General features: G+C 45.3%; 2 protein-coding genes across 2 annotated transcripts in view; both read right to left on the bottom strand.

Annotated features, from left to right (window-relative positions):
* LOC310701389 (uncharacterized protein) overlaps nucleotides 1–13,012 on the bottom strand; it is a 171,060-nt gene that overhangs the window by 128,668 nt on the left and 29,380 nt on the right. The gene's annotated exons all lie outside the window — the stretch shown is intronic.
* LOC310701723 (uncharacterized protein) overlaps nucleotides 2,575–13,012 on the bottom strand; it is a 31,558-nt gene continuing 21,120 nt past the window's right edge. Inside the window, exon 2 of the mRNA XM_083493021.1 lies at nucleotides 2,575–6,819. Coding sequence (XP_083349147.1) covers nucleotides 5,529–6,734 — 1,206 coding nt within the window. The 5' untranslated portion in view covers nucleotides 6,735–6,819 and the 3' untranslated portion in view covers nucleotides 2,575–5,528. The remainder of the gene's footprint in view (nucleotides 6,820–13,012) is intronic.

A 13,012-nucleotide genomic window follows, 5' to 3' on the forward strand; every position in this document is an offset into this window, starting at 1 on the left:
GTTGCATCAAATGTAATCCCTAGATTTTCTCTGCGCCTATTCCTCTAGGTGTGGACCTCTAAAAAGTCATATAAAATCACCCCTGTCATTGATTTTCATCATTCTGAGCTTATTCAGATCAGAGGGGGAATGGGTAACAGGAGAGGGCTCAGAGATTCTACTGGGGTCAGCCATAATCCACAGGAATCATGTCCACAGGAATCTTCCTCTAAGGCCATGATCTGAGATCCCAGGCAAGACAAAGGGGGGCATTTGACTTGACTCAGGGAGCAAGTGTCACAGTGAACACAGGTATGAAAGGTATGTTTGATTGACTGCGACTCAGATTTCTGCCTGTCACCACACCTCTTTTTCAACATAACCAATGACGTATTTATGATCGGATCGAAATCATAGACCAGCGTAAGGTAGTAGCAGCTACAACCATACATACAACTGTAGAAATTAGGGGCACACATTCTCTTACAGTAGACCAGCACCAGATAAAAAAAACATAAAACACATACAGTTGCATTCAAATTATTCAACCCCCATTGCAAATCAGGTTTATTATGAAGATTTACAGACTTTCAGCTGTTTGCCATGAGCAAATCAAACAAAAGAAATTGAAACAGCTCAACACAATGGATGCATCAGTTGGTTCCCCCAAATTCAGCTGAAAACGTGTTAGTGGAACACTCAGAAAACCTCAGCAGACTCACGCAGGGGAAGTCCTTCTCAATGGGACTTAATAATAAATAATAATAATAATAATAATAATAATAATAATAATAATAATAATTTATTATTTATACCCCGTCCATCTGGCTGGGTTTCCCCAGCCACTCTGGGCGGCTTCCAAAAAAATATTAAAATACTGTAATACATCAAACATTAAAAGCTTCCCTAAACAGGGCTGCCTTCAGATGTCTTCTAAAAGTCTGGTAGTTGTTTTTCTCTTTGACATCTGGTGGGAGGGCATTCCACAGGGCGGGCGCCAATACCGAGAAGGCCCTCTGCCTGGTTCCCTGTAACTTGGCTTCTCTCAGTGAGGGAACCGCCAGAAGGCCCTCAGTGCTGGACCTCAGTGTCCGGGCAGAACGATGGGAGTGGAGACGTTCCTTCAGATATACTGGACCGAGGTCGTTTAGGGCTTTAAAGGTCAGCACCAACACTTTGAATTGTGCTTGGAAATGTATTGGGAGCCAATGTAGGTCTTTCAAGACCGGTGTTATATAGTCTTGGCGGCCGCTCCCAGTCACCAGTCTAGTTGCCGCATTCTGGATTAGTTGTAGTTTCCGGGTCACCTTCAAAGGTAGCCCCACGTAGAGCGCATTGCAGTAGTCCAAGCGGGAGATAACCAGAGCATGCGCCACTCTGGCGAGACAATCCGCGGGCAGGGAGGGTCTCATCCTGCGTACCAGATGGAGCTGGTAGACAGCTGCCCTGGGCACACAATTTGACCTGAGGCTCCAGGGACAGCTGTGAGTCCAAAATGACTCCCAGGCTGCGCATCTGGTCATTCAGGGGCAAAGTTACCCCATTCAGGACCAGGGAATCCTCCACACCTGCCCGCCTCCTGTCCCCCAAAAACGGTACTTCTGTCTTGTCAGGATTCAATCTCAATCTGTTAGCTGCCATCCATTCTCCAACTGCCAACTTAAGACATACAGTGGTGCCCCGCAAGACGAATGCCTCGCAAGACGAAAAACCCGCTAGACGAAAGGGTTTTCCATTTTGGAGGCGCTTCGCAAAACGAATTTCCCTATGGGCTTGCTTCGCAAGACGAAATGTCTTGCGAGTTTTTCCGACTCCCCCCCCTTTTTCTAAGCCGCTTATCTGCTTATCCGCTAAGCTGATAAGCTGCTAAAAGCCGCTAATAGCGCTAATCCGCTAAGCCGTCAAGGGGCTTGCTTCACAAGACGAAAAAAAAACGCTAGACGAAGAGCCTTACGGAACGGATTAATTTCGTCTTGCGAGGCACCACTGTACCTGTTATTGCAGGCAATGCTTCACAGCCTAACCTGCTTCACGGGGCTATTGTCAGGATTAAATTAGGAGCGGGGGTACGGGGCCCTGTAACACCACCTTGAGATCCTTGGAGAAAAAGCTGTTCTATGAATACCATAAATCAATCTCAAAAAGGTCAGGTGTGTAAGGTTCTCCACACAGACAGGAACAACTACCTGCACAAATATAAGATAAGGAACAACAGGCTTGCCAGTACTAGCCAGTGTGGTGTAGTGGTTAAGAGCGGTAGTCACGTAATCTGGGAAACCGGGTTCGTGTCTCCGCTCCTCCACATGCAGCTGCTGGGTGACCTTGGGCCAGTCACACTTCTGTGAAGTCTCTCAGCCCCACTCACCTCACAGAGTGTTTGTTGTGGGGGAGGAAGGGAAAGGAGAATGTTAGCCGCTTTGAGACTCCTGAAGGGGAGTGAAAGGCGGGATATCAAATCCAAACTCTTCTTCTTCTACTACTACTACATATGAAAAGGATCTAGAGGTCTTGGAGGACCGCAAGCGTCAACTGTGTGGTGCAACAACAAAAAAGGCAAATGCTATTCCAGGCTGTATGAAGAAGAAGAGGAAGAAGTTAACAATGAAGATTGTAATTTATTGCAAGCACACATAAACTTTAAATGCATTGAAAACACTGTTACTCTTTACCTTCTCAGTCTTATTTTATTCTGTCCCTAACTCTTCTACCTCCCTTCACACAAGAACCAACTGCACTGTCTCTCTATTTCCAACTGCCTGCCAACCGCTTTCCCAACTGCCTTAACCAACCAACCAACCAACCCACTAAAAGCAACCTGGGGCTAAGCCCTTTTATAAACAGGTAGGCTCCGCCTCCAGCTTTCCTATTGGTCTGCCTATTAACCCTTTCTCTCCCCCTCTACAGACATTTCCAAAAGAGAGGGCAAACGCCACAGCATCTTACACATACACATTAATATTCAAACTCTCATATATTGTTTATATTTTATAAATTGTGTCGCAACACCTCCTCATTCTTGGCTATGTGAAGTGTTCAGATAAAACATTATCTCTGGAGGCATCAGGAATAAAAGGGCTGTTTAGTGGCATAACCAGGAAGAAGAGTTTGGATTTGATATCCCGCTTTATCAGTACCCGAAGGAGTCTCAAAGCGGCTAACATTCTCCTTTCCCTTCCTCCCCCACAATAAACACTCTGTGAGGTGAGTGGGGCTGAGAGACTTCAGAGAAGCGTGACTGGCCCAAGGTCACCCAGCAGCTGCAGGTGGAGGAGCGGAGACACGAACCCGGTTCCCCAGATTATGAGTCTACTGCTCTTAACCACTACATCATGCTGGCTCTCTCAAGATACTTACTTTTATTTTTCAAGAGAAATACAACATCTAGGTCAAGGGAAGTCATAGTCCCACTCTCTTCTGCCTTGGTCAGACCACACCCGGAATACTGTGTCCAGTTCTGGGCACCACAATTTAAGGAGGACGCTGACAAGCTGGAAGGTGGGCAGAGGAGGGCAACCAAGATGATCAAGGTTGTGGAAACTAAGCCTGATGAGGAATGGTTGAAGGAGCTGGGTATGTTTAGCCTGGAAAAGAGGAGACTGAGAGGAGATATGATAGCCATCTTCAAGTATTGGAAGGGCTGTCACATGGAAGATGGGAGAGCAAGCTTGTTTTCTCCTGCCCTTGAGGGCAGGACTCGAACCAGTGGCTTCAAGTTGCAGGGAAGGAGATTTTGACTAGACACACAGGACATTTTTCTGACGGTAGGAGCTGTTTTTACTATTACTATTATTATTAAAGTTTTCTTGGTTTACAAAGGTATGTGCAATGTCTTTTTTTTTCAAGTTACATTTTCCATTGGTCAGTTTCATCTGTTGAGACATTAGGGTTACGTTAGGAAGAAAAGGGGGGAGGAAGAGGTGGAGAGGGGAAAGTGAGTGGGGGTTGGGCTCGGGAAGCAATGTTTCTAATTTGCTTAATGTGTGGGGTTTTGCATCAGCGTTGTTTGTGTGGGTTCTCTTTGCTACTCACTTGTGTTCCTTTGGCGGTGAGAGAAATTGGGGTTGGCCTAGGGTGCGGTTGCTTGTTTGTGATTGGCTGTGGTGAACTTTGTTTTCGTGTGTGAGTATGGTGGGTGGGTGTTTTTGAATCAGGTTAGCCATATTGATTTGTATGCTGTTATGAGTTATTTGTGGTGTAAGTGGCCATTATTGTCTTGGAAGATGTTTACTAAGGCCAGTTCTGGGGTGGTTTCTAATACTTGTTGGGTTATTTTACTTATTTCTTGTATGGCTATTGTCTAGAATAGTTGGATTTTGGGCACTCCCACCACACGTGGAGGTATGTGCCTGTGGAGGTACACCCTCTCCAGCATTTTGGTGAGGTTCCTGGGCGTATTAGCGCTAGTTTTCTTGGTGTTAGGTACCACATGTAGGTGAGCTTCAGAGTGAGTTCTTTTCTTTTCGTTGATATGGATTTAAATTGGGGTTTAGAGCACATTCTGGTCCATTGAATGGAGTTAAACTCATAGCCTCTGTCATCCTCCCATTGTTTTTTGATTGTGTCTACGGAGTTCGTGGGATTTTTAAGTCGTATTTTGTATATTGCAGATACCATCCCTTTACCGTTTCCCTTTGTTGTTAGGAGGAGGTTTTCAACGGTTGTCAGGGGCCTAGTTGCTGCTGATTTTACTACTGGATTGTTTAAGAGGGCTTGTAATTGGTGTTGTGTTAATCAGGGCATTTGGGTGTCTTCTAGTGTGTCTTGTATTTCTTGTGTTGACAAAGGTTTGTTATTTTTGTAGAAGTCTATTAGGCAATATAAGCCTTTGGTTTGCCAGGTTTTAATCTGGAGGTTTTGTGCTGCATAATGGAATAATGGGTGGTACGCCAGGGGGATTAGTGGGGATGGGGTTGGGGATAGTTTGCCTATTACTGTTTTGGAAAAGGCCTTGGAAGGGAGCAGGCCCTGCAGTCCTCACCAAGCCGATGGTCCGAGGCCTCACCGCAGCAGGAGTCCATTTATAGCTGGGAGAGAGGGCCTGGGCCACGCCCCCTGGGCCAGTTGGAAAAGGCCCTGGAAGGGAGCAGGCCCTGCAGTCCTCACCCAGCCGATGGTCCGAGGCCTCACCGCAGCAGGAGTCCCTTTATAGCTGGGAGAGAGGGCCTGGGCCACGCCCCCTGGGCCAGTTGGAAAAGGCCCTGGAAGGGAGCAGGCCCTGCAGTCCTCCCCACAGCCGATGGTCTGTGCATGTAAAATTATATACATATAAAGTAATAGAAGCATTTCTTGCACACTCCTTCCATTTAAATCACTTCTGCTTTTTCAGTTTGTTGGTAGATTGTTGGGTTTCAACTCTTAAAGCTTCTCCTCCTTGTGAGACCATTGATGTTTTGTAAGAACATCAGGACTGAAGCGCAATCTACACTCCATATACGTAAGTGGTTTTCCCTTTTTGAGTTTGCTGGTGTTTGCTAAGGTTTCCACTTCTATTGAAGCTCTTTCCACACTCCATACATTTATTTGTTTCTCCCCGAGTGAGTCTGTTGATGTCATCTAAGGGGTCCACTCTGACTGAAGCTCTTTCCACACTCCATGCATTTAAATGGTTTCTCTCCTGTGTGAGTCCGTTGATGAATTCTAAGGTGTTCACTTCGCCTGAAGCTCTTTCCACACTCCATGCATTTAAATGGTTTCTCTCCTGTGTGAGTCCGTTGATGAATTCTAAGGTTTCCACTAGTAGTGAAGCTCTTTCCACACTCCATGCATTGAAATGGTTTCTCCCCCGTGTGAATCCGTTGATGAATTCTAAGGTTTTCACTAGTAGTGAAGCTCTTTTCACACTCCATACATTTAAATGGTTTCTCCCCTGTGTGAGTCCGTTGATGAATTCTAAGGCTTCTGCTAGTAGTGAAGCTCTTTCCACACTCCATGCAATTAAATGGTTTCTCGCCTGTGTGAGTCCGTAGATGAATTCTAAGGTTTCCACTAGTAGTGAAGCTCCTTCCACATTCCATGCATTGAAATGGTTTCTCCCCTGTGTGAGTTTGATGATGTGCATTCAGGGATCCACTCTGACTGAAGCTCTTTCCACACTCCATGCATTTAAATGGTTTCTCTCCTGTGTGCCTCCGTTGATGAATTCTAAGTTTTCCACTCTCAGTGAATCTCTTTCCACATTCCATGCATTGAAATGGTTTCTCCCCTGTGTGAGTTTGATGATGTGCATTCAGGCATCCACTCTCAGTGAATCTCTTTCCACATTCCATGCATTGAAATGGTTTCTCCCCTGTGTGACTCCGTTGATGAATTCTAAGGCTTCCGCTAGTAATGAAGCTCTTTCCACATTCCATGCATTTAAATGGTTTCTCCCCCGTGTGACTCCGTTGATGAACTCTAAGGTCTCCACTCTGACTGAAGCTCTTTCCACAATCCATACATTTAAATGGTTTCTCCCCTGTGTGAGTCCGTTGATGAACTCTAAGGTGTCCACTCTGACTGAAGCTCTTTCCACACTCCATGCATTTAAATGGTTTCTCCCCTGTATGAGTCCGTTGATGAATTCTAAGTGTTCCACTCTCAATGAAGCTCTTTCCACACTCCATGCAATTAAATGGTTTCTCCCCTGTATGAGTCCGTTGATGAATTCTAAGGTTTCCACTGTCAGTGAAGCTCCTTCCACACTCCATACTTTCAAATTGTTTATGTTCTCTGTTTTCACACTCCATGTATTTAAATGGTTTCTTCGTTATTCCCATTTCACATGGCCCACCAGAATTCTGATTGCCTTCTCCATTGTCTTCTTTCGATGGGGTGGGGTAGGGAGAAAATCCTATTTGTTTTCTAGGAAGAGAACAAAGGAATATTACACACATCAATTAGCGCCTGCTCTTATTTTAACGTCTTGTACAATCTCTCCTGTCTTCCATATGTTCCAAATTTTTAAGCAAATGAAATAATGTAAAATAATGGTCATGCATCATCAGCCTTTTATAACCCTTAATTATTGTTAATGAAGCAGCATTATCTTAGAATACGGTTGAACTGTGGGGTTTACGTTTTATAAAAAGTGGTTTCTCACAGGAAAGGGATCAGCTGTATGTTCCATGAACCTGGCCAAGATTCATCAGGGTCCTAAATTCATCATGAAGTTCTTCATCCTCTGCAAAATAATCCTCCACCCCTTGGGCCACATTTTGTCTCCTTCGACCTCTAGATCTTTATTAATCACCAGCACAGTCCCTTTGGCCTCAGGAGGTGCATAGTGACCATTTTTGGAAACCCATATATAAGTCTAGTGACAAGGCTTGGTGCTTGTGGTCGGTTGAAGGAGTGCTCAGTTGGAGAATGTTCTTGGGGTTGGACCTCCATCTCTCAGTCTTGCATTATTGAATGGACAGAATAGAGATGCAGAAGGAAAGCAGCTGGAGCCTGACTGCTGGGAAGGCCAGATTGAGACACCCACCCTAATTATGATTTATAATAATTATATGCCACCAGGTCTCGCACCTGCCTCCTGACACTGGCTTATCTTAGCGGAGATTCCCTGTCCAGGCCTCTCTCACTGTTCTTCCTCCTTTGCCCTGGGTGGCCAAGGGCTTCTGGATATTCTAGCTCTGCTCTAAATGGGAATTATTTATTAAATTGTTATACCTCTCTTCATTCGAAGATCAGAAGATAAAAATATGTGACACTGAAAAAGGTGAGTATTAAAGGTGAATAACACTGATTGTGGGAAAGAAAAGAAAGAAGATGAAACCAGTGGTGTGTCCAGCTGAATGTAATATAATAATAATAATAATAATAATAATAATAATAATAATAATAATAATGTGTAAAGAAGAAACCAATCTTCAAATCAGTTTCATATTCCCTGGCTGTATTTCTCAGTCACGATTGTGACTCAGAATCTTAGCCACAATTTATTCTAGAATATCAACTGGATCTCTTTGTAATAGGAGCCAGACATCCCTGGGATTTCATCCAGACATTCCTTTAGTGTGGGCAGCAGCAGCGGAGGAAGGAAGGAAGCAACTTTGGGGGAAAGGATTTCCTTCAGAAGGTCTTCCCCAGTGGCCGGCAGGGTTGATAAACTGCTCAGTGGGGACACCTTGGATTTATAGTGTTAGGGTCTGGATACCAATCACAATCCCTTGGAAATGTCTCAAGAACCGTTAAGATCCAGTTCCACCAACTCCCAAGTAACACTGAGCCCTAGAGGAACCTTCTATGCTGAGAGGAGGCATCTCTGGCCCTCCAGATGTGGTTGGACTCAAAGTACCACCTGCCCAAGTAAGGATGGCCCATGGCCAGGGAGGATGGGAGTCTTATCTGGTGGGACACACTTTCCCCTTCTTCCCCCTCCTCTGAAAATGCGGAATGGGGGAGGCGGGTCACATTGACACACCAACAATATTTCAATATCGAAAAATGATATTCGTGTTGCAACATCACCAAAATGTGCCTATACATGTGTGAGTAGAACAGTTGCGACTGTGCTGCCCGCCAGTTTAGCCGTTGGCATTTGACGAGAGAACCAACTAAAAAATTATGTGAAATGTAAAAGTGTTTCAACACTTTTTTACGTCATTTAGTTAAGATTTAAAAATACCAAAGGTAAGTTTTTCCACTCAGTAATCAGGATTACACGTGATTTTCAAATAAATTCAGTGGTTTTATTAACAATTGTTAGTTTTTTGAAAATGTCTGTTGGGGCACTTTGATACACTAAGACATGGGACGCATTGATATGTATATAAGTGCCCCGCTTAGTGTACAATAATCTCAAAACAAGTGTCATATCTAAGGAAAAAACCAGGATCTTGTATGTTTGCTTCCGCATTGCAAGTGTTGATTTCAAGGATGTTGTTTTGCAGTTGCCAAAACCAAATTTCCCAAAGGGCACATCTTGAACATCATCTCTTGATACTTTTTCTATTGACTTATGTGGATATAATGTGTAATAGAAGCTAAATGTTAAGTAATTATCTTATTTTTATAAGCATTTTGTTTCAATTACTATTTTTTGACTACCTAATGTGCGTTCTTATACTTTTTAAAGTTTTTCCAATCTTCCGGCCCATGGGCCTTAGGGTGCCTATGCCTGGGATAGAGGGTTAAATCAGGGCTGGCCAAATGGGACTCAGCTCCGTCCCCTCCTTGCATCTGCTGCCTGAGGGGGCTGCCTCAGTTTCCCTCATGGTGGAGCAGGCCCTGAGAACAGCCTTCCCGCTGCCTTCCAAAAGACAGTCATACCTGGGGTTACAGATGCTTTGAGTTGTGTTTTCGGGTTGCACACCGCACAGAATCCAGAAGTACCAGAACAGGTTAATTCTGGGTTTTGGCAGTCGCGCATGTGCAGAACCACTAAATCACGCTTTGCGCATGTGCAGAAGCACTGAATTGCAACCCGCACATGCACAGACACGGCACTGCGGGTTGTGAATGTGCCTCCCGCACAGATCATGTTTGCAACCTGAGCATCCACTGCACAGGAAACATGACACAGAAGACCTTGGAGTCTCACCGTGGAAAACAACAACAACAACAACAATTGGTTATACAGTGGTGCCTCGCAAGACGAAAAGAATCCGTTCCGCGATTCTCGTCGTCTAGCGGTTTTTTCGTCTTGCGAAGCAAGCCCATTGATTAGCACTACAGCGGTCTAGCGGCTTTCCCTGATCAGCTGTTAAGCGGGTTTTTCAGCGGAACAGCTGATAGGCGGCTTAGGAAAAGGGGGGGAGCGAAAAAAAACCGCGGGGACTCGCAAGATTTTTTCGTCTTGCGAAGCAACCCCATAGGGAAATTCGTTTTGCGAAGCGCCTGCAAAACGGAAAACCCTTTCGTCTAGCGGGTTTTCCGTCTTGCGAGGCGTTCGTCTTGCGGGGCACCACTGTACGTCACTTTGGGCTGCCCTGGGCAGTGGCGTAGGGTGTCCCTGTTACAACAGCCCTGCAAAATAGACCGGAGTTACTACGCGCTTTTGGGACTTGGAAGAGTAACTTACAGCAACCGTAAAGGGCAGTCCAGTGTCGTCATTACGGGGGCCTCTTTTAAATAGGGGCTGGTGTTTGAACTTGGGCTTTGCTAATGTCACGGAATTGGCAGGGGCGGCACTTGTGTGAGAGCAGGTTTCTTTGGCCGTCTCCCCCTTCCTTGCTTGCCCCTTCTGCGTTCCCACGGCAAGTCCAGCCGAATTAGACTATGGCGTGTGGTGCATATCTCCGCCTTCAGACGGAGGCAGCCAGGCAGCTTTCCGGGTCATGTGCCCAACTTTTCATGAGCCGATATTAAATCCCAAAAGAACTACAGCTGCTTGTTACAAAGGGAGGGGGCCGATTCCGGTAGGTTAATGATATTAACTCTTTCCATGCTCATTTCTGATGCTCAGAAGCAGGTGACCCTTTCCTAGACCTTCCTGATGACATTCTCAGTCTGACGCACAGTATTTACACAGAAACACGGATCAAACATTTATATATATATATATATATATATATATATATATATATATATATATATACACCCCGCCCTCCCCAGCCAAGGCCGGGCTCAGAGCGGCTTACAAGCAATAATAAAAACAAGATGAATGATTACAACTTAAAAACAAAAATAAAATACATTAAAATAATGGAACATTAAAATATTAAAATGTAGCCTCATCGCAGGAGGAGAAGGAAAAGAAAAAAAGAGAGAGAGAGAGAGCCCCCCCTGCCAGGCCCATAAGTGGAGGTGATGGGAATTGTAGTTCACAATCTCTGATGGCCGCCCTATGGAGTGTCCCCCCAATCTTGCCAGGGATTCTTCTACCCCTTTCTCCCCATTCCTCACCCCACAGTGATGGGCTTGTCTCTCTCTTCTCTGCCTGCAGGACTCATCAGTTAGATCCTGGGATGTGGAGAAGCTCTGTTCTTCCTGCCAGTTGCCCTCTGTCCATGCTCAGAGGTGGAAACCTCCTTGGAAGGTGGATGGAAGGAGTCACAGATCAAGAACGACAGTGTCCACCCCTCCCCCACCTCTGTTGCTTGCTTGTCATTTGGGGAAAGTTTCTTTTTCTGTTTCCCTTTCCGCTTGTGGATTGCAAGTTATCTCAACCTGATTCCGTCTTTGCACCTCTCTGCTAGAGAATCTGTGCTTTGAATCTCCCTGGAGGAGCCTGAGCTGTCCCTGAAAACAACCATGAATCTGGTCAGACTGCCAGGACTGGTCCTTCAAGCCCTGATGGGGATCCTGATCCTTGAGATTCCTCATTGCAGGAGGTTGGGCTAGATGACCTTGGGGTCCCCTCCAATTCTACAATTCCATAAAATGGTGAATGGCCAAATATATTTATTTAAAGCTTCTCCCCACAGCCCTGCGACACGGAGGATGAGTCCCATTTTCGGAGAGAGTCCCTGCTCCAGACCCTCACCCTGCTGACTTTATCTCCTCAGGGAGAGTAGTTAGTTAATTTCTCTGTAAGTAATCCTGCTCTTTTGTGATCTTAAGGATGTGCCCTCTTGTTGCGTTCTGTGGCCAAAGGAAGGACTGGACCCTGATTAAAAAACAAGACACGAGGCTCTCGGAGAAAAGTGCGTAACCCACACCCCTCACCAGGCCATTTTATTAGCAAAATAATCTTTTACACAGTGCTCATAAGAACCAATCATATTTCCTCTGAGCATTTCATCAAACCCCACGTGGGGAAAAAGTTACACTACATCACTAATTAGCATGCAAATATTTTGGGGTAAATAAGTTGAGAACTACAAAGGGGAGCATCTGGCAACCCCAGAGGTAAGAAATAAACATGATAAGAAGGATGGCCAGAAAGACCAGATCACTATCCCCTTCATGTGAGATCTGTTTCCTGGCTCCAAGATTAACATTTTAAGATTATATATAAGAAACTACATCAAAGTAACTTGCCCATTATCTTTTGTGGCACAGGATGCCTGCCTGGCGAAGCAACTGCTGTGTACTGCTGTGTACGTGACATGTGAGGAGAGAGAAATGGGCAGTAGAGTCAAAAGGGCATGAAAGGGGCATGAATGTAGAATCTTATGGGATTTAAACCCAGTCAACACAATGCTTTCATCGTGGACACGATGGCTTGATGTATATTTTATAATTCCTCATGGTAATCCCATCTGATCCCTACACCCTCTGACTGGGATCCTCACCCGACCCACATCAAGGCAGAAGCAGATTTCACAGCCTTGAAAATATTTCCTCTGAGTTGCACCAATGAAGATTTTCTTCAGCTTCCCTCTGTGGTCCTTCAACTAGTTTATTTCAATTAGATGTCAACATTCAAGTAGCACCACACTTGACAATCCTGGCTGTAAGAAAAAAGGCTGATCTGCCCATTTCCACACAACTTTACCTGAAAGAAGGTGACCTTCAATCATACCTCTAGCACTTCCCCACCTTTGGGTTATTGACTTCTTTAAGGCCTTTTAATGTAACCAGTTCAACACCCCAAGGTGGTTTACCACACAAACATCCTAATACAAGAAAGAAACGTCTGTTTCAATCCAGTCTGTGTGTCAGCCATCAAAGGGGAACTGATTTGGGAGCCATTTTTCCCTGGGAAAACCCTCCACACACTGTGTGGTCTCCTGAGGTGATTCATTATGAATTTGATTTCAAACTAGCTATTCAGGAGAGGCAAATGCCTTCTCCAGTGTTTCCACAAATGTGAACTTTTCAGGGGGAAGAAAAAACACATCTTTTGAATCCTCCTGTGACTAAAACTCCTGAGGGAATTATTGGTTCCTCCATTTATCTGACATTGGGCCCCTTGGAGGAGGGAACATGGAGTCCGCTGCCCCCCTGGGCATCCCTTCCTTGACCCTTCAGGCCCTGGGGAGGGAAGGATGCCAGTCTCCACAGGGAAGCCATTTTCTCCTCATGTTTGGGCTCCCTCAGGAGAAAAGAGCGCGAAACACCTCAGGTGGAGGGAGACTCCCTTGTCTCTGCCCAGGTTCCTTGCAAATGTCCCTGCGTGTTGTGAGGGGGGAAAATGTCTGCCCTCTTGTCCACAGAAACTCTCCAG

The sequence above is a fragment of the Podarcis liolepis genome, assembly GCF_965112155.1.
Source record: "Podarcis liolepis genome assembly, chromosome: 2".
Classification (NCBI taxonomy): domain Eukaryota; kingdom Metazoa; phylum Chordata; class Lepidosauria; order Squamata; family Lacertidae; genus Podarcis; species Podarcis liolepis.